Below are 19357 nucleotides of genomic sequence, written 5' to 3'. Positions count from 1 at the left end.
AAATGTTTAATGGTCATGGAACATTTTGTGGTTCCCGTGGCCAAGGAAAAACCGGTATTCCCATGCCAGAAAATAGAATTTTTAGGAATTTCAATTGATTCTGTGACTATGGAATACAGCTTTCCAAAGGAAAAATTGTCTCGCTTGCAAAGTTTGGTAGAGGAAATTTCTGCTAAAAGAAAGGTTACCCTTCGAGAGTTACAATCTCTGTTGGGATCGTTGAACTTTGCTCTCAGATTTATCCCTATGGGGAGGGTGTTCTGCCGACGGTTGTATGAGAGTATCAAAGGTTTGAATTCAGCAGGTGCGCATGTTCGGGTGTCAGCTGAAATGAGGGAGGTTTTATTGGTTTGGCAGAGTTTTTTGTGTGAGCTAAATGGAATTACGTGTTTTCAGGATCGGTTTTGTTCTTCAGAGGATCTTGGTTTGAGCATGTGCACAGATAGTGGTTTTGGTTTTTTAGTTTGTTTTGGTATGGCTTGGTCAACAGGGACCTGGCAGGAGAAGTGGGTTGAGGTTGGTTTAAATAATAAGAGATGTTTTGGATTTGTTTTTAGTTCTTGTTTCTGTTTCTATCTTTGGTAGTACGCTTGCCAATAAGAGGATTAGTCTTCGGTCTAGTAGTGAAGGGGTTGTTTTCGGGATCAATACCCTTTCTTCATAATGTTTTTGGGCAGCGAAGGTTTTGAGACAGCTGGTTTTCAGTGTTTGAAATATAATATTTGGTTGAAGACGTCTCTGATCAGGAGCTAGAGGTTGTTTCACTTTTATCTTGCTTGCAGCGGCTGACCAGTCTGAGGGACGGAGCGCAGGAGGGAAGAAAAGAGTTGCCCTGTCCAGAGCACTTGTGGGGAGTGTTGGGAATTTAATCCCAGTATGTATTAAAAATTCTTTAGCTTCGAATACATGGGCAGCATATACTGCCTCATGGGAAAGATGGAGGAGTTTTTGTGAGGGAAGGGTTTTAATTGTTATTGCAGTAATTTATCTGTTGTGTGGGAATATGTTCACTTTGAGCTGTCATTTGGTATTAGTTATGCAACACTACACTAAGCTTTGTCTGGGGTTTTCCTTTTTTCTTAAATTGTGGGTTTTTTATTCTCTGTTTTTCGTTTTTTCCTATCAGGCAGTTTTTGAAAGGGCTTAAGAGAAGCTCCAGGAAGGCTGATGTTAGACGTCCCATTTTGGGTGGAATTGCTGGAAGAGTTATGGGTTACCTTAGGTTCGGTTTGTATGGATGACTTTGAAGCAGCTTTATTTAGGACTGCATTTGTGATAGCATTTTTGGCAGCTTTGCGTATATCTGAGTTGGTGTCGCCAAGTAAGAAAGTGGTAGGTGGTCTATTGGTTAATGATGTGAAAGTATTTAGAGGTCATTGTTTGATTTTATTGTATGTTCAAAAACTGATCAACTCGGAAAAAGGGCAATTGGTTAAGCTATCAACTATTAGAAGTTCAAGGGTCTGTCTGGTTGCAAATCTCAGGCATTGGTTTTCAATTTGTCCGCATCTTGGTAATGCTTTATTTTTGCACAGGTCTGGAGATCCGGCTACTAGGTTCCAATTTAATGCAAAGTTAAAGCGCTGTTTGGTTAGTTGCGGTGAGAGCAATTTAAAATTGTAATCACATTCATTCAGAATTGGCGCTGCTACAGTAGCAGCCAGCTTTGGTAATAAAAAAAAAAGTAGAATTATGAAGTTGGGTAGATGGACTTCTGGTAAGTACAAGTTATATGTTTGACCGAATTTTTTGTTTAATTAATTATATTTATTTTCAGAACCTTTGATCGTGTGGATTGTTGGGCGTTCGTTTATTTATTTGGCCCAGAAGCGGGCTGCTGTGCGGAGGTACACAGGAAAGCTCTCTTTTTCACATGATCAAGTTATTTATTTTTTGGATTAGTTGTAGAGGTATGAGATGGGAGCACCTGATAGCTGAGCTGAAGAGGAGTGCAAGGCGATATCAGTCACCGGATTTTTTAATAATCCACCTGGGAGGTGAAGATTTGAGTAGGGTGAAGAATCTTGAGTTTATCTCTCGGGCTGAAAGGGACATTATTTTTGTTAAGTACCTTTTTTCCTACAGCTTCCGTTGTATTTTCGGAAATCATTCCTGGATTGGTTGGAATTGTTCTCATTTTGGATTCATGAAAAACATTAGGAAAAGAATAAATAGGGTTTTTGGGTGGCCTATATTGGCCTGATGGAGTACATCTATCGGACGGACATAGATATTGATATTTTCAATCTTGGACTTCAGAGTATGGTGGAAAAATGGCTGTGGTTGTGTGGGGGGTCACTAATGAGGCATTAGTGTCCTAGTGGGGTAAAATCGCCCATTGGCCATGGGTGGATTCTGGTATTCAGTACAGTAAAATGGTATCTTTAAGGTTAAAGTGGTATTTTTATGATGGTTATGGTTTTTATGAGATCTGGTTAAGTTTGGTAACCCTTAATAAAAACAATACGGCCAATTTTTCCAACCATATTCAAGTGTCTGTGTCAGTTTATTGGTATGAGAATGAATGGGTTCTGTGTTATCATGGGTAGCTGATACCAGGTCTATATACAATAACATCTGTTACTGAATAGGCAACGGATACTAGGGGGTTGTGTGTATGTACGTACCCATTTGGGCTTATTCGCATAAATCTATCATACACATTGTCTAGTAGTTAAAAAAAACTACCTATATATGTGGGTAATGATGTGAGTTATTGATAAAAGGCACTTATTTTTGTCCTATATACCACCCTTGTATTCTGTTGGGGGACAGCGTGTTTGGGGACATAAACCGTGATTCGTTTTTTAGTGTTTTTAGTGTCGATTTGTTGTGTGTCTTGATTGCTCTCTGAGGCAGACAAATGTGTGTTCTTGATATGTCATCACAATAAAGTTTTTTTGTATTTTTCTGTATAATGACTCATTGGTGATCCCTGTTGAGTATACTCTTTTTCTTTTTGTTTCATTTGGGCGGTCATGGGCATCTTTGGGGTACTGTTCAGACTAGACGTGCTCAGCCTTTGTGAATGGGAGTGGACTGAGCAAGCAGGAGCACGTCTCACCCAAGTGTCAGTGGAAATATATAAATATACCGAATGTACCCAAATATAGCAGTGAATCCTGTCACAGTGCTCACCATAGAAGTGACTGCAGACTTCCATCCTAATCCGAGACAACCTATTAAAGTCTACAATGATTTAGATATATATATACGTAAGACTGGACAATTCCTTTAAATCTATTAGTTTTTATATTGTGGCTCTTCCCTTTCTCCCTCCTTCATTAACATGTTATCAGCTCTCATCTGACTACATCAGCTCATCTTATTACAGAGTAAATCCCACTTTATAAGGAAAGAGGAAAAAAAACGTCATCCGCTACTGGAAGCGAGTTAACCGTTTCTTTACCAACTGGTGGAAATGATTTATATGATTGCCTGCCTGGTGTTTCCATGTCTTTGCTTGTATTTCTAGGAAATCTGATGAAAAGATAATGGAAAACCATGTAAAGAATAATAGACTTGCTACAGATTGATCATTCCTCGTTCTCTTGTAGGTATTGCACCACCCTTATGTTATATGCTGGACTGATCCTACCATGGTGGTGCACTTTAAAAAATAAAGTGATTTTTTTTATTTATTTTTTGGGAGGGGGATTTGGGGGATCATGGTCGTATTGAGACTTTTTTTTAATAAAATGTTTAAAGTTTTCAATAAAAAAAAATAATAGGAAATAAAGCTAGATGGACTGAATCAGCAGAGGTCTGTGTATAGGGTCCAGGAGACATGTCATCTGCAGGAGTGTGAGCCTGGCTCCAGCTGTGGGCACCCAGCAGATCTGCCCAGCAACTAAAGGGTGAATAGAAGGGATTTCCTTCCAAACTGTCTTGTAGACACTGAGAATAAGACTTGTCTGTGCATGCAACGTGAGTCTGGGTTTAATAGAGAGCAGCCCCTCTCCACCCCCGGATTAGCAGCTCAGCACCGCGCAGAGGACAGCTCCTCTCCTCCATTCATCTGGACGCCGCCGGCCGGGGAGGCACCTGTGACCTGGTTGGCCTTTATTTTAAGCCTCCAGGGGCTGGGGTTGGGTTGAAGTTGTCATCCAGTTGTGGCTGTTGACAGCTCCTCTCTCCTGGCACATGTGTAGTTTGGACCTGGCTCACTGCTCTTCCCATCCCTGCAAATCCCTAATCCTCCCATCAGGATACACAGGAATAGCTGCTTCCAGAAAGGGTTAAACTGAACGGCAAGATGCTGTTAGCATGAAGCTAGAAGATCGGATTCATGCGCTGAGGTCTCATCTGAGAAAGGGGGGATTGGGAACTTTCTGCTGCGCTTAATAAGAGGAGACACCTGACTCCAAGATGCCGGTGAGGAGGGGGCATGTGGCCCCCCAGAATACCTACCTGGACACCATCATCAGGAAGTTTGAAGGCCAGAGTAAGTACTTGTCAGAAGTCTGCTGTCATGTATACTATCCTCCAAAAGAAGCCATCAGTAACTGCAGGGGGCACACAATGGGCACAGCAGGCAGATGGTGGGCACCGCTGCAGTTACATGTCACATTGGTACTGAAGCATCAGGAGGATGTGAGATCCAGGAATGATGATGATGATGATGATGATAGAGGTGTAAGATCACATAACTGGCAGGGCTGGTGTTCAGGGAGATCAGTAATGTGTCCTGGCCTGAGGCAAAGCAGAGACATCATGATGAGTCAACTTCAGGGCTACAACAAAGTGGGGCGGATAGCTGCACATATACAGGATTTACTGGACTTCTATACTGAGATGTTTACCAAAGCATGGCTCCCTACAGATTATCTGACCATCACAATAACACATTTCATCCGTAACCTGTCCTCTTCTAATCTTACACATGGGCCATACTCCTAATAGTCGTTGGGCGTTTGGGTCATACTCCCGATAGTCCTTGGGCTAGTGGGCGATACTTCTAATAGTCCTTGGGCATATGGTCATACTCCTAATAATGCTTGGGTTTATGGGTCATACTCCTAATAGTCTTTGGGCATATGGTCATACTCCTAATAATGCTTGGGTTTATGGGTCATACTCGTAATAGTCTTTGGGCTTTTGGGTCATACTCCCAATAGTCCTGGGGCTTATGGGCCATACGCCTAAAAGTTCTTGAGCATATGGTCCATACTCATAGTTCTTGTGCTTTTGGGTCATACTAATATTCTTTGGGCATATGGGCCATACTCCTAATAGTCCTTAAGTGTATGGACCATACTTCCAATAGTCCTTGGGCTTATGGGTAATACTCCTAATAGTCCGTGGGCATTTTGGGTCATACTCATTATAGTCCTTGGGCTTATGGACCATACTCCTAATAGTTCTTGGGCATATTTGCTATAATCCAAATAGTTCTTGTGCTTTGGGGTCATACTAGTTATAGTCCTCGGGCATATGGGTCATACTCCTAATAGTCCTTAGGCTTATGGGCCATACTCCTAATAGTCCTTGAGCTAATAATAATGATAATAATCATCTTTATATAGTGCCAATATATTCCGCAGCACTTTACATACATCAGCAACACTGTCCTCATTGGGGCTCACAAACTAAATTCCCTATCTGTATGTCTTTGGAGTTTGGGAGAAAACCGGAGGAAACCAACACAAACAAGGGAAGAACATAAAAACTCCTTGCAGATGTTGTTCTTTGTGGGATTTGAACCTAGGGTCCCAGTGTTGCAAAACTGCAGTGCTAACCACTGAGACACCGTGCCACCCCCAACCACCTGATGGGTCATACTTCTAATAGTCCTTGGGCTTAAGGGCCATACTCCTAATAGTCCTTGGTCTTATGGGCCATACTCATTTCAGCTAATCCTAATGACTTGTACACAGGATTGTCAGGTTATTGAAAGCCAAAAACTCAAATTAATCACTGCATTCTCCTGTTATAGTGTTATAAAGGAAACTGGTGAGACCCTGCACCCAATGCTGTAAAACCTCTTTAATATTCATAAAGTCTTGAAAATGTCTCCCCCCACCTCCACCCTCCTTTTAAGAAGACCAGTGACAATCTTACAGGGGTATATGTGATGATATATAGATCAATATTGATCCCTACTGTGTCACGGAATCACAATATCTCCTGGTGATGGCCCCTAAACTCATGCACTACCTCTGCCAGGCAAGCATTGACGGGGCTTGAAATACTCTTTGTCAAAAAGTTAATCATGAATAATTTTAATAAGTCATTTAATTTTCAAGATGGTTTGATATCTCTAATTCTGTGGATCAAACAATGAAGCACATGGTTATATCGTGGTTACATTATGGCACTGTTCGTGCTAACTGCTTATTAATTCTATAAAGAGTTCTGTGTCACTCCCATGCTTATTGATGAGGGAGTACTTACTTATTCTAATGTAGTCTACAGAATCATACTATGTTTTGTATCTATAATATATGGAGTATTGAGATGAAGCGTGGAGAGTTACCCTGATTCCCAAATTAAGTCATCTTTTTGCCTAATTTTTGTCTTCACCAATTGTAACAAGTCCCTAAAGTACTATATCCAACCATGAGAGTGAATGGTGTCATCACTAGACTATTTTCATGATAACATGTAGAGCTGGCATTTTCTACCATTTTGCTTATATCCAGATGCTTGGCAGAGCTCATTAATGTGATAAATGCCTTCTATCAAATGTAGATAGTAGACAGAAATAGAAATAAGTATCACATGGGTCACAAACTGGAGCCAAAGTATTCCAATAGAAGCAGTAATTAATAGATCTATTAAGGGGCAATGATGGTATATCACAAAGAAATAGCATTATTGTCCGAATGTTGGGACACAATTTTCATGTCTCTTTTCTCTGTCCAAAATGAAATGGCCTTGTCCCCTTTGGCTTCTCTCTGATGTAGGAGTTCCCCTAACTAGTAATGTAACATAGCACCATTCAATAACATAGGGCTTGGTTGTAGTTCTTATACTGTGCTAGATTGGAAGTGACTTATGGCAGTACAAAATAAAAAGGGGGAGGAGGGCATTGGCCTTTTTGTCATTTCCTACAAAATTCCTTCTTTGAGCAGTAAGGTCGGACCCTACCAATAACATAATAATGTATTCTCCATCAATATTCCATCATTGCACATAATCTGACTATCCCTTTAAATATACTTCTATTTATGACATATATGTAACCACTCCAATAATGAAATATATATGACATAAAAACTATTATAACTATTTATATGGATTATTTCTATGTAAGAAACTTTATGTAAAGTTTTCTATTAAACTGTAGACAGAATCCCTTCCATTATAGAGAGTTATAAAAGTACAGGGCCAAGGGGTAAAGGATAATTCCCAACTCCTTCCCAGCAGACCCAGGTTTTGTTATAGCACTTTGGGTCCACTGGTGGACTTCCAAGACTTAAGTGTTAAATTTGGTTTCTCTCCTCAGGTATGAGGCAGCTTCTGCTCATAAAAAGGCTATTCTAACAATTTACTTTAATAGTTGATCCATAGAATAGGCCATCAACGTTTCATCAGTGGGATCCAGCCACAGACACCCTATGAACCAGCAGAGTAAAAAGGTTGTGGTAGTTTCTCAAGGACCGTGGCCCCTTCACTATTGTTGTAGACACAACGTCTCATCTCTAAATGTAAATGTCTTGTACCAGCAACCAGTCCCCCACTGATCACACATTTAGAAGCTTAGAAAGCTGCGATCTTGCCAAAACTACCAAATTTACAACCATTTTGACCTAAACTTAAATAGAATATATCAGCAGATTTTTGCTATGTAAGCTTAAGCCATCATGCTGCAAGGGTTAACAGTAGTGTTGAGCGGACCCGAATCGGCAAAATCCGGATCCGCACGGTTCGAGAGTCTGATCCGAGTCCGACCAGTACCCGGGATTCGGGGTGCACGATCCGGATCCGGGTTTTTTTTTTTTTTCTCTCTCTGTCTCCTCTCTCCTCTCTCTCCTCTCTCTCGTCCCAGATCCGGCTCCCCATTCATTTACACAGCCGCGGATTCCAGATCGGATCCGGACTTCGGTGGCAACCCGATCCGGATCCGTCGGAACCGGATTATACCCGATCCGCTCAACTCTAGTTAACAGTGAAAGGTCAGGCATGCCTGCTTTGTCGCAGACTGATATTTTGTTTATTTGCTATGTTTGTTTAAGCAGCAGGACCCTTATTATTACAGGACTAGATACTCACATGCATGGCAGTCCAACAGCCCCCTGCTGGGATTGACACCTCACTGTTAATGTACAATCTCTATTGAAACCCCGGTGTGGGATCAGTTCCCTTGACTACATGGATAAATCTAAATATTCAAATTGTGACAGAACAGCTGCAGTCAGTAAACTAAGTGATACACCGTTGGATTCAGAATCTCTTTGCGTACATCAACCTGTTCTCAGATGAGGTAGCAAAAATCTGCTGACAAATTCCCTTTAAAGAGTCCATAATTAGATTTCTCAGTATAAGGGAGGGTGTGCACAGCCGTACAGTGCTAACTATAGGTTAGCATTCTCATAAAATAGCCAAGAGAACCAAATGTAAGAACAAGTAACTTTAAAGGGTGCAAACCACCTACTACAATAAAGTTCTAATAGAGTGATTGGGGATCCATGAACACTTCCTGAGATCTTCGAAGTACATGGACACCAAAAATGTCCCATTTGTTCTCTGAAAGTCAGTGGGTTCTCGGTTCGACCTTTAGGCCATCATCACACCAGGACTACCGATATCAAATACAAGGTATCAAGATCACATTAAGATAAAATAAAGGGGCGCTGGGTGGCTCCAAACGATTTCTGCTTGCTCCCACTTTTCAGTCGCAGCATGTTTCTTTTTAATAGGTAAAATGTCCATGGGTAAAACTGCATTACAAGCCATAAAACATGGATTTATTAGGACACAACAGTAAATAATAATTCCAGTAACCGTCTCTTCAGTAACAATTAGGCTCCAGCTGCCATGCCTGTTACGGTATATGCTTTTCGCTCCATGTATCTCCCCTTGAGATTTTTCCTTATACATGTGACATTAGTTGCCTCGGTGTATTCCTATGAGCTGTGACCTTCAAGCAATAATGTATTTCCTTACACTCTGACAATATATATATGGATGATGACACTTATAAAATCCACTTGGCAAATAAGATTCAATGTGGACACTATACATCTAATAACCTGTATGTACTATGTAACGTATTGTGAGTAAAACTAGGAGAGTCACTGGTACAGAAGGAATTGTGTCAATTTGTACACCAGACTCAAAAATAGCTGCTAAAGCTGGCAGGATTCTTTACTATAAGAGCAGTGATACTGTAGAATAATCTGTTCTGAGGTTCGGGAAAAAAACATGGACGTGTCCAAGCAATATGTAAATCATATAATATGCGCTGTCTACTTGTGATGGGTTTATGTTGGCCTCCACGTGGTTGCTGTTTTCCACATTATATTTGGATATAATCTGTTAAATGGAATTTGTCACGAGGACAGAGAACATTGACACTTAAACCCTAAATTTTGGGATTAAAGAAAAAACGTAGCCAATGCCAGCCTTGTACCCATGCCCGTCAAGCATGGACTCTGTACCCCGTACTTACTTACTTACTTAGCCTCAGCCACACTTGTTCTCATACTGTTGGCATTACCCAATTACACCTATTTGGCCATTATGCACTTTGCTAGCCTGGTATTATACCCACCTAATAGTGGTGTAATTGGAGGCTTATGGGCCCCAATGTAAATTCTCCGGCACAGCCCCTAAACATAGGTTTTTATAGTGGTCTTCTCCTATCACTCAACGATACCATTCATGTCACCCTGGGCTCAAAGGCAAGGTGCAACTGCAATCAACACACGTACTCTAATTTTTCCTATGCCACCTAGTTATGCTATTGAGTTTGCCATCCTAGCACATGGTTGGGATGTATCTACTACCACATCCCCCTTATGGCTAGCGCATGGCTACAGATTAAACACCCCAAATAATCCGTCCTTTGGTCAACCATAGGGGAGCATATGCAGTATTTTTGTGACAACAGCCAAACTGTGTCCCTGCCACTATAGCGGTGTGGCTGCCCACCCACAGCTGAATTACAGTCATATGAAAAAGTTTGGGCACCCCTATTAATGTTAACCTTTTTTCTTTATAACAATTTGGGTTTTTGCAACAGCTATTTCAGTTTCGTATATCTAATAACTGATGGACTGAGTAATATTTCTGGATTGAAATGTGGTTTATTGTACTAACAGAAAATGTGCAATCCGCATTTAAACAAAATTTGACCCGTGCAAAAGTATGGGCACCCTTATCAATTTCTTGGTTTGAACACTCCTAACTACTTTTTACTGACTTACTAAAGCACTAAATTGGTTTTGTAACCTCATTGAGCTTTGAACTTCATAGGCAGGTGTATCCTTGAGAAAAGGTATTTCAGGTGGCCACTTGCAAGTTGTTCTCTTATTTGAATTTCCTATGAAGAGTGGCATCATGGGCTCCTCAAAACAACTCTCAAATGATCTTAAACCAAAGATTATTCAACATAGTTGTTCAGGGGAAGGATACAAAAAATTGTCTCAGAGATTTAAACTGTCAGTTTCCACTGAGAGGAACATAGTAAGGAAATGGAAGAACACAGGTACAGTTCTTGTTAAGCCCAGAAGTGGCAGGCCAAGAAAAATATCAGAAAGGCAGAGAAGAAGAATGGTCAGAACAGTCAAGGGCAATCCACAGACCACCTCCAAAGACCTGCAGAATCATCTTGCTGCAAATGGTGTTGATGTGCATCGGTCAACAATACAGCTCACGTTGCACAAGGAGAAGCTGTATGGGAGAGTGATGCGAAAGAAGCTATTTCTGCAAGCACGCCACAAACAGAGTCGCCTGAGGTATGCAAAAGCACATTTGGACAAGCCAGTTACATTTTGGAAGAAGGTCCTGTGGACTGATGAAACAAAGATTGAGTTGTTTGGTCATACAAAAAGGCGTTCTGCATGGAGGCAAAAAAACACGACATTCCAAGAAAAGCACTTGCTACCCACAGTAAAATTTGGTGGAGGTTCCATCATGCTTTGGGGCTGTGTGGCCAATGCCGGCACAGGGAATCTTGTTAAAGTTGAGGGTCGCATGGATTCAACTCGGTATCAGCAGATTCCTGACAATAATATGCAAGAATCAGTGACAAAGTTGAAGTTACGCAGGGGATGGATATTTCAGCAAGACAATGATCCAAAACATCTCATTTCAATCCAGAAATATTACTCAGTCCATCAGTGATTAGATATATGAAACTGAAATAGCTGTTGCAAAAACCAGACTATGTGAGCAAGGATGGTTGACCTTAGGGAGATCAACATCTCTCCGCAGTGGTGGATGTTGATCTCCCTAAGGTCAACCATCCTTGCTCACATAGTCTTTTACTAGGCAATGTCCCACTAGCCAGATTCCTACTCCACACTGATGAGGGGCAAATACCCCGAAACGGCTGTCTGTGGATGGATACCATGTTTGGCATAGGTGGTCTCCTTGACTGGAGACTGCCCTTCCCGTGGTTGTTCCTTCCCGGTGAAAGACCTGGCTAGTTTCTTGCCAGCGTTGAGAAACATGTGATGGTGTCTCCGCAGGCCTTCTTGCTTTGAATATTTCCCAGGGGGCATTGCTCTAGAATCACTGCGTTGAGAAACACGTGATGGTGTCTCCGCAGTGGTGGATGTTGATCTCCCTAAGGTCAACCATCCTTGCTCACATAGTCTTTTACTAGGCAATGTCCCACTAGCCAGATTCCTACTCCACACTGATGAGGGGCAAATACCCCGAAACGGCTGTCTGTGGATGGATACCATGTTTGGCATAGGTGGTCTCCTTGACTGGAGACTGCCCTTCCCGTGGTTGTTCCTTCCCGGTGAAAGACCTGGCTAGTTTCCTGCCAGCGTTGAGAAACATGTGATGGTGTCTCTGCAGGCCTTCTTGCTTTGAATATTTCCCAGGGGGCATTGCTCTAGAATCACTGCGTTGAGAAACACATGATGGTGTCTCCGCAGTGGTGGATGTTGATCTCCCCAAGGTCAACCATCCTTGCTCATATAGCTCATTATTTCAAGACAGGCTGAGATGATTTTAGGAAACAATATAACATAAGCACTAAGGCGAATATACATATTGTGTAGCCTACTGAACCTGACTAAGGGACCATTTTAAACTCGTATGAAGCCTTTTGCAGGTGTTTTGTGGTAATTATTCTAATTTTCTGAGATAACTTTTGGGTTTTCATTGGCTGTAAGCCATAATCATCAACATTAACAGAAATAAACACTTGAAATAGATCACTCTGTTTGCAATGACTCTATATAATATTGTTACGTCACCACCAGAGTCCACTCTATCGACTTCTGCTCTGATCGCCAGGTGACACCGTGTTCCTGCCGTGGATGGTGCTGGTGATGGGAGAGGAGTCGATGCCAGCCGGTGGGCGCAGGCTCCGTTCATCCACTGGTCTGGGTTTCCTGGGGATCTGCAGTGCCACTGGCTGACTGTAGGTGGTGGGTGTCTCCCAGCTGAGGTACCATCATTCAGCTACAGCCGATGGGAAGACACCACACCCTTTTTAATTCCCCTCCTGTCTGCTGACCTCTGCCAGAGATAGTTCTGAGAATTATGGCTCCTGTTTCGTCCTGTGATTTCATGTGCTGATTACAGCTTGTTTCCTGACTACCCTCCTGCCTGCTGTTTTTGTACCTCGCTGCCCGATCCGGTTTTGGCCTCTGCTTGTTTTTGATTACGTCCTTGCCTGCCGATTCTGTCCCTGTTCAGCAATTCCTGGTTTGACCCTGCCTGACGACTACTCTCTCAGACTGCAGCCTTCCACAGGTAATGAACTCCAGGGCACTGTGTAATTCCAAATCCCTGTATAGGGGTTAAAGGGTTTCAGGGTTCTGGGGGTCCTGCTTGGTGAGTGGCTTCCCTCTAGCCTGTCAATTACAGCCTGTCTGAGTCTGTGGATCCAGGCAGGAGTTACAAATATATGTGTTTCCCTTTTTGTATTGAATTACTGAAATAAATTAACTTTTTGAGGATATTCTAATTTATTGACATATATATATATATATATATATATATATATATATATATATATATATATATATATATATATATATATATATATAAAAAACCCTTGCCTAAGCATTGGTGTAGAAAGGATTTGCTCCCCTTTTTATGGCAATTGGATCAATGGGGATAGATACAAATTGACCAGCTCCCACAAGGGTTTCAAACCAGAAATTTTCATTTTTCTTGAATAACTTATCCAAAAATCACAAACAGCCGCCAATTTTTACAGACAAACTACAATGCCATAATGAATGATAAAAAAAAAACCTTTAGCAATACCCATCTATAGCTCAATATAATCACATGAAATCATCACCAGCATTTACTGTGAGCTGTAAAATGATGATAATTACAATCATGATGTCCCGCTCAAGTGCCACTGGCCTCAAATAATCACTGACACATCTATATAATGTTCCACACAGTGGAAAATGTCCTGTATTTTTACAGATTGCTATGGAATTTAAGGACAATTTGTATTCCTGCCTCTTAACCCCGTGTTCTAGTTAACAATATCAGTGAAATTAAAGGGGTATTCTGGAATGAACACAGTCATTCTATGTGACTACATCTTCCCGAATCCTGACAGCGTGCAATGTGCACACATCAGAATTCCCCCCTGTTGCCAGTTCAATTAATTATCACATGCCAACAAGTATGTGATTTTGTGCAGTCATGTGCAGACTAGCTTCTCATCTGCTTCTCTCAATGGAGTGGAGTCGCTAATCAGCACATGACTGCCAGTATACAAATTGAATACATGTGGGCATGCAATGACTGTTCTAGCTCACAACTGTCACAGGTGTGTCATGGGTAACAGTCATGTGGTTTCTGGCAATAGAAGGTCACGGCTGCACAAAAAGCTCCCTGACTTTTTATTGTTATTTCTGTTAGTATTCATTTTAATAGGTAGTTTTCCTGCTGGATTTTCATCTCTCCCCCTTTTGAACCCAGCAGGAGCTCGCCTTTCACCCAGCTGCTGATCATCAGTATTCTTCCCGTGCTTAAATACTTCTTTCTTCCCTGGACTGGTGCTGGTGATATTACTCAGTTAAATTTAGCTCTGGTTGCAAGCAGGTGGCTTGCTCTTATCTGTAGTATCGTTGCTTGAGTTTTGCTGAATTCATCTGTGGTTAAGTAGTTCATGCCCCCCCGTATGTCCTCCTTGTGTCTTCCTTTAGAGTTTAGTGCAGTTGATGATGAGCTCATCCCACCCTTTCCCTATTTAGGGTCCAGCACTAGGGAAGAGTCAGGTATCCAGCTCGGCGCATAGGTGGAGAACCTATCTAGGGTGGTGAGGGACCCCAGGGACCAGCAGTTGGTTTGGTCAGGGGTCACCATCTCCCCCTTTCCTAAACACAGGGGTCCTCTTCCCATGCCTTTCGCCGTGACAGCAGCAGAGCAGAATCCTGAAAATGTGTATTGTGCATACAGTCAGGATTCAGGAACCTGAAGTCACATAAAATGACTGCAGAAATTATATATTATATATTACAAATTTCAATGTATTTCTGGCTCTGTGGCTGTCAGATGAATGCACATTTCGATGACTAAACTTATCCGCACTTGTATGCGGATATCATCCTTAGACGTTTAAGAAAGCATAAAATGTTGTAGGTCCCAACAGATCACAGTTAAGAAATGTGATTGTCACAGTCTTGTCAATCCGTAGCTGATAATTAGAGTACACAAATTAAAGCTGTGGCAGTAGAATCCCATTTAGTTGGGAACATCAAGCTCAGCTTTGTGTGCCGAGCTCTCCCTGACATCTCCCTCCGGTGCCCGGGGGCACACAGTCTTGTCTGGACACCTCACAAATTATTCAGCAACTTTGGGTGAGATGCTTTTGGGAGACTGTTGCTGTGAAACTCAGAAATATGCAGAAAAGTTTCTGATTTATTGAAGATGTCCCTGTTGACAGAAAGATTGATTTTGTGCGCAGCAGTTCATATGAGGAAGGAGCGTGTGAGAGCTGTGATGACGCGGAAAGGAATAATTCACAGAGATAAAAATATGACGGGTATTAAAGCTCTCTTTATACAAGGCATTATATAGTATTATCTATATCAGATCACTCTCATTCATCACACCACTCATACCTCACATTCATTACACCACTCACATCACTCATTCATCATACCACTCATACTTCACATCACTCATTCATCATACCACTCATACCTTACATCACTTATTCATCACACCACTCATACCTCACATCACTCATTCATCATACCACTCATACCTTACATCACTTATTCATCACACTACTGATACCTCATATTACTCACTCATCATACCACTCATACCTTACATCACTTATTCATCACACTACTGATACCTCATATTACTCACTCATCATACCACTCATACCTCACATTCATTACGCCACTCACATCACTCATTCATCATACCACTCATACTTCACATCACTCATTCATGATACCACTCATACCTCACATCACTCATTCATCACACCACTACTCATACCTCATATCACTCACTCATCATACCACTCATACCTTACATCACTTATTCATCACACCACTCATACCTCACATCACTCATTCATCACACCACTCATACCTCACATCACTCATTCATCATACCACTCCTACCTCCCATCACTCATTCATGATACCACTCATACCTCCCATCACTCATCCATCACACCACTACTCATACCTCATATCATTCACTCATCATACCACTCATACCTTAAATCACTTATTCATCACAGCACTCATACCTCACATCACTCATTCATAACACTACTGATACCTCATATTACTCACTCATCATACCACACATACCTCACATCACTCATTGATCATACTACTCATACCTCACATCACTCATTCATCACACCACTCATACATCACATCATTCATTCATCATACCTCACATCACTCTTTCATCATACCACTCATACCTCACATTTCATCATACCACTCATTCATCATACCACTCATACCTAAAATCACTCATTCAATATACCACTCTTATCTCACATCACTCATTCCTGATACCACTCATACTTCATATCACTTACTCATCACACCAGTCATAATTCACATCATGCATTCCTCATCTCACTCATACCTCCCATCACTCATTCATCACCCCATTCATACCTCACCACTTATTCATCGTATCACTCATACCTCACATCATTCACTCATTCATTCATTCATTCATTCCATCATCATACCACTAATGCAAAAACCCATTAGGCAGACACTAATAGTGCCATATTCAGGGAGAAATTCCTTTCCAACTCTACATACAGTGATCAGTTTAGTTCCCTGGATCAATGCCCCATCACAGAATCTAGTGCCCATAACCTGTAATATTATATTTTTCCAGAAAAGCATCCAGGCCCCTTTTGAAGTTTAGCAGTGAATCAATCATTTCAACATCATGTTAAAGTTACATAGTCTCACTGCTCTTACAGTAAAGAATCTGTGATTATGATTAAATGTTCTTTCATCTAGATGTAGAGGTTGCCCCCTTGTCCCAGTCACAAGCCTAGATGTCAAAAGATCATTTCAAAGGCCTCTGTACTCTGTCACTTCATATATTTGTACATTGTAACAAGATCACCAATAAACCTTTGTTTTTCCAAACTGAATGAATTAATTTAATAACCTATCTTGGTATTGCAGTCCACCCATTCCCTTAATAACCTTGGTTATTCTTCTCTGCACCCGCTCTAGTTCAGTTATGTCCTTCTTACACACTGGAAACTAAAATTGTACCCAGTATTCTTAGTTTGGCCGCACTAGTGACTTGTATTGTGGCAAACTATGTTCTCGTCATGACCATCTATGTCTCTTCTAATGCCTCCCATTATTCTATTAGCTTGGGTAGCAGCTACCTGACACTGGTCACTAAAATTGAGCTTGCCAGCTACCCATACACCCAAGTTTTTTCACCCATACACAAGTCTTTTTTACTGACATTTATATCCATTGTTTTACAATTTAGTACATAATTATACAGATTATTTTCTAAATTATCCTTCTCTATATTGATAACCCTGCAAAGTTTAGTATCATGTGTCAATATTGAAATTCTACCCTACAAGGTCATTAATAGATATGTTAAAAAGAAGAGGGCCCAATACTGAACCCAGTGATACCACACTGTTAACTGTGTCCCAATCTGAATATGTTCCATTAATAACCATCCTTTGTTTTCTAAAACATCACTCATAATTCACAGTATTTTTCCCACACATTATGCCTATAAAACTGTTCACTTATAATGGTTCCTTTTAAAAGGACAGTTAACCATTGTTTACAAGAAACAAACTTTTAAAATTTAAATGCAAACTTGTCCTTTTACACACAATCTGTAGAAAGCTTGTTTTTGCTGCCCTTATCCCACAAAACAAGGGAAAAACTACTTTTGGTGCACATGCCAGTCTAATATGTTCACAAACTCTCCTAATTAAAATTTCTACTAACTTGCCATTCATTGTGTTTGAGTGGACAGTTCATCTTCATTAGCATACTGCCAGCACTATAGGTGTAGGAGCTTCATTTGCCTTGCTTTCCAGCGTACATTGAGCATGGTATTGTCCAACAACATGCCGGTCATGAACTTTAAGCTTTCCTCTCTATTATTACTCTCTACTCTATACTCTCTATTTCCTCTCTATGCAGTTTGACAGACAGAAGAGCAGGAGCAAGGAAACAAAGCCCAAACTTCATGTAATCCAGCTCTGTAATTCTGCTGCTATAGGCAGATTACACTTCACAACAGGCAGTTGGTAGTAAATCACTTAGAAGGAAGCCATCTAGTGGCCACAGATATATGAAGTGACATTTCAGGGGTAAAGTATATTTTTAAATAAACTGATTTGCAGATTCATTTTCTTAACACACATTGGTCATTTAAATACACTTACGTATATTATTTTCTTTAAGATATATAAAATGTGAATTGTGGAGCGCCATTTTTTCCCACGAGCACTTAACATCTCCTGTATAAACATCAACCATCAGTGGGTTGTTCATACTGCTTATTATTCAGCTCACTGAGCAAACAGTATGTAGCTCCCTCCGGTGATAAATGCAGGCAAACCCAATGTTATCACTTTAAAGTAAACTATACAGAAGACTTGGAACTCTCCATTAGAAACACAAAGCAGAGTGCTATCTTTTCTTCCTACAAAATGGAAAAATCTGTTATGGATTTTGCCAAGAAACTGTAAACAAACAGATAAACAATTTTACAGGACTAAAAGTGGCGTTACACGCTACGATTTATCTGGCGATATTTCGTCGGGGTCACGGATTCCGTGCCGCACATCCGACGTTAACAACGTCGTTGCGTGTGACACCTACGTGCGACTCCGAACGATCGCAAATAGGTTAAAAATCGTTGATCGTTGACACGTCGTTCATTTTCAAAATATTGGTCGTCGTTTGGATCGCAGCAGACATATTGCTACGTTTGACACCCTCCAAACGACGAACAACATCCACACGACCGCCTTGGTCAAACAATATATCGTTCAACGATTTTGCGTCGCTTGTGAGATCGTTACATGTGACTGCTAATAAACGACCTATGAGCGATCTCGGCAAATCGTAACTACGATCTGGGCGTGTCACATCGCTACTGAGATCGCCAGATAAATCGTAGCGTGTAACGGGGCCTTTACTCTGAGACCTCATCCTGTGCATAGGATGAAATCTCGAGGGGAAATCGGTGAATAAATAGACAACATTTCCTAAGGTGTAAGGTCACAAACAAGGAAGCAAAAGGCCATTATGATTAAAAGCAGGATTCCATTTACTGTAGTTTTGAAAAGATGAACAACCATAGTAGACAGCAGGAACAATACTAGATCCTGTTCAAATCTGACTTTGACAGAGATTTTAGCTTCATGGGGTGTCACATCAGTTAATTCATCCCATTCTCACAGTGAGATACGGCACCCATTTCTGTCTTTGATTTTCTCAGCAAATCAGCAACAAAAGCTCTTTAAACCTCCAGACTAGGTTGGCACCTATCATTCCATCACTGTTACAGGGCAGCCACCCACAGAAGTCTCAGGACTCCCCTCCATCCGCTGTGCTTCACCGATGCTCCCTCTAGTGCTTCATTTGAGGTCCCTTTTAATTTCCCAGATCCCATCATAAGCTGTACTCACCTTCATCTGTATCAAGTCTTCTGCCACCCTGAATATCACTGATCTCTACAACAAATACTGGCACTCATTCTTCTC

General features: G+C 41.1%; 1 protein-coding gene across 4 annotated transcripts in view; it reads left to right on the top strand.

Annotated features, from left to right (window-relative positions):
- Nucleotides 1–3940: 3940 nt before the first annotated feature.
- The window catches only part of KCNH6 (potassium voltage-gated channel subfamily H member 6), a 410680-nt gene continuing 395263 nt past the window's right edge, over nt 3941–19357 (top strand). For 3 of the 4 annotated variants that reach the window (XM_075350273.1, XM_075350271.1, XM_075350274.1), the window contains exon 1: nt 3941–4444. In XM_075350273.1, coding sequence (XP_075206388.1) covers nt 4369–4444 — 76 coding nt within the window. In that variant the 5' untranslated portion in view covers nt 3941–4368. Of the gene's footprint in view, nt 4445–12629; nt 12880–19357 lie in introns of those variants that run through there. The other variant, XM_075350275.1, reaches the window with a different exon arrangement.

Source organism: Anomaloglossus baeobatrachus, chromosome 5 (genome assembly GCF_048569485.1).
Source record: "Anomaloglossus baeobatrachus isolate aAnoBae1 chromosome 5, aAnoBae1.hap1, whole genome shotgun sequence".
NCBI lineage: Eukaryota > Metazoa > Chordata > Amphibia > Anura > Aromobatidae > Anomaloglossus > Anomaloglossus baeobatrachus.
The sequence above is the reverse complement of the archived record's forward strand: the minus strand, read 5'-3'. Positions and strand labels throughout refer to the sequence as shown.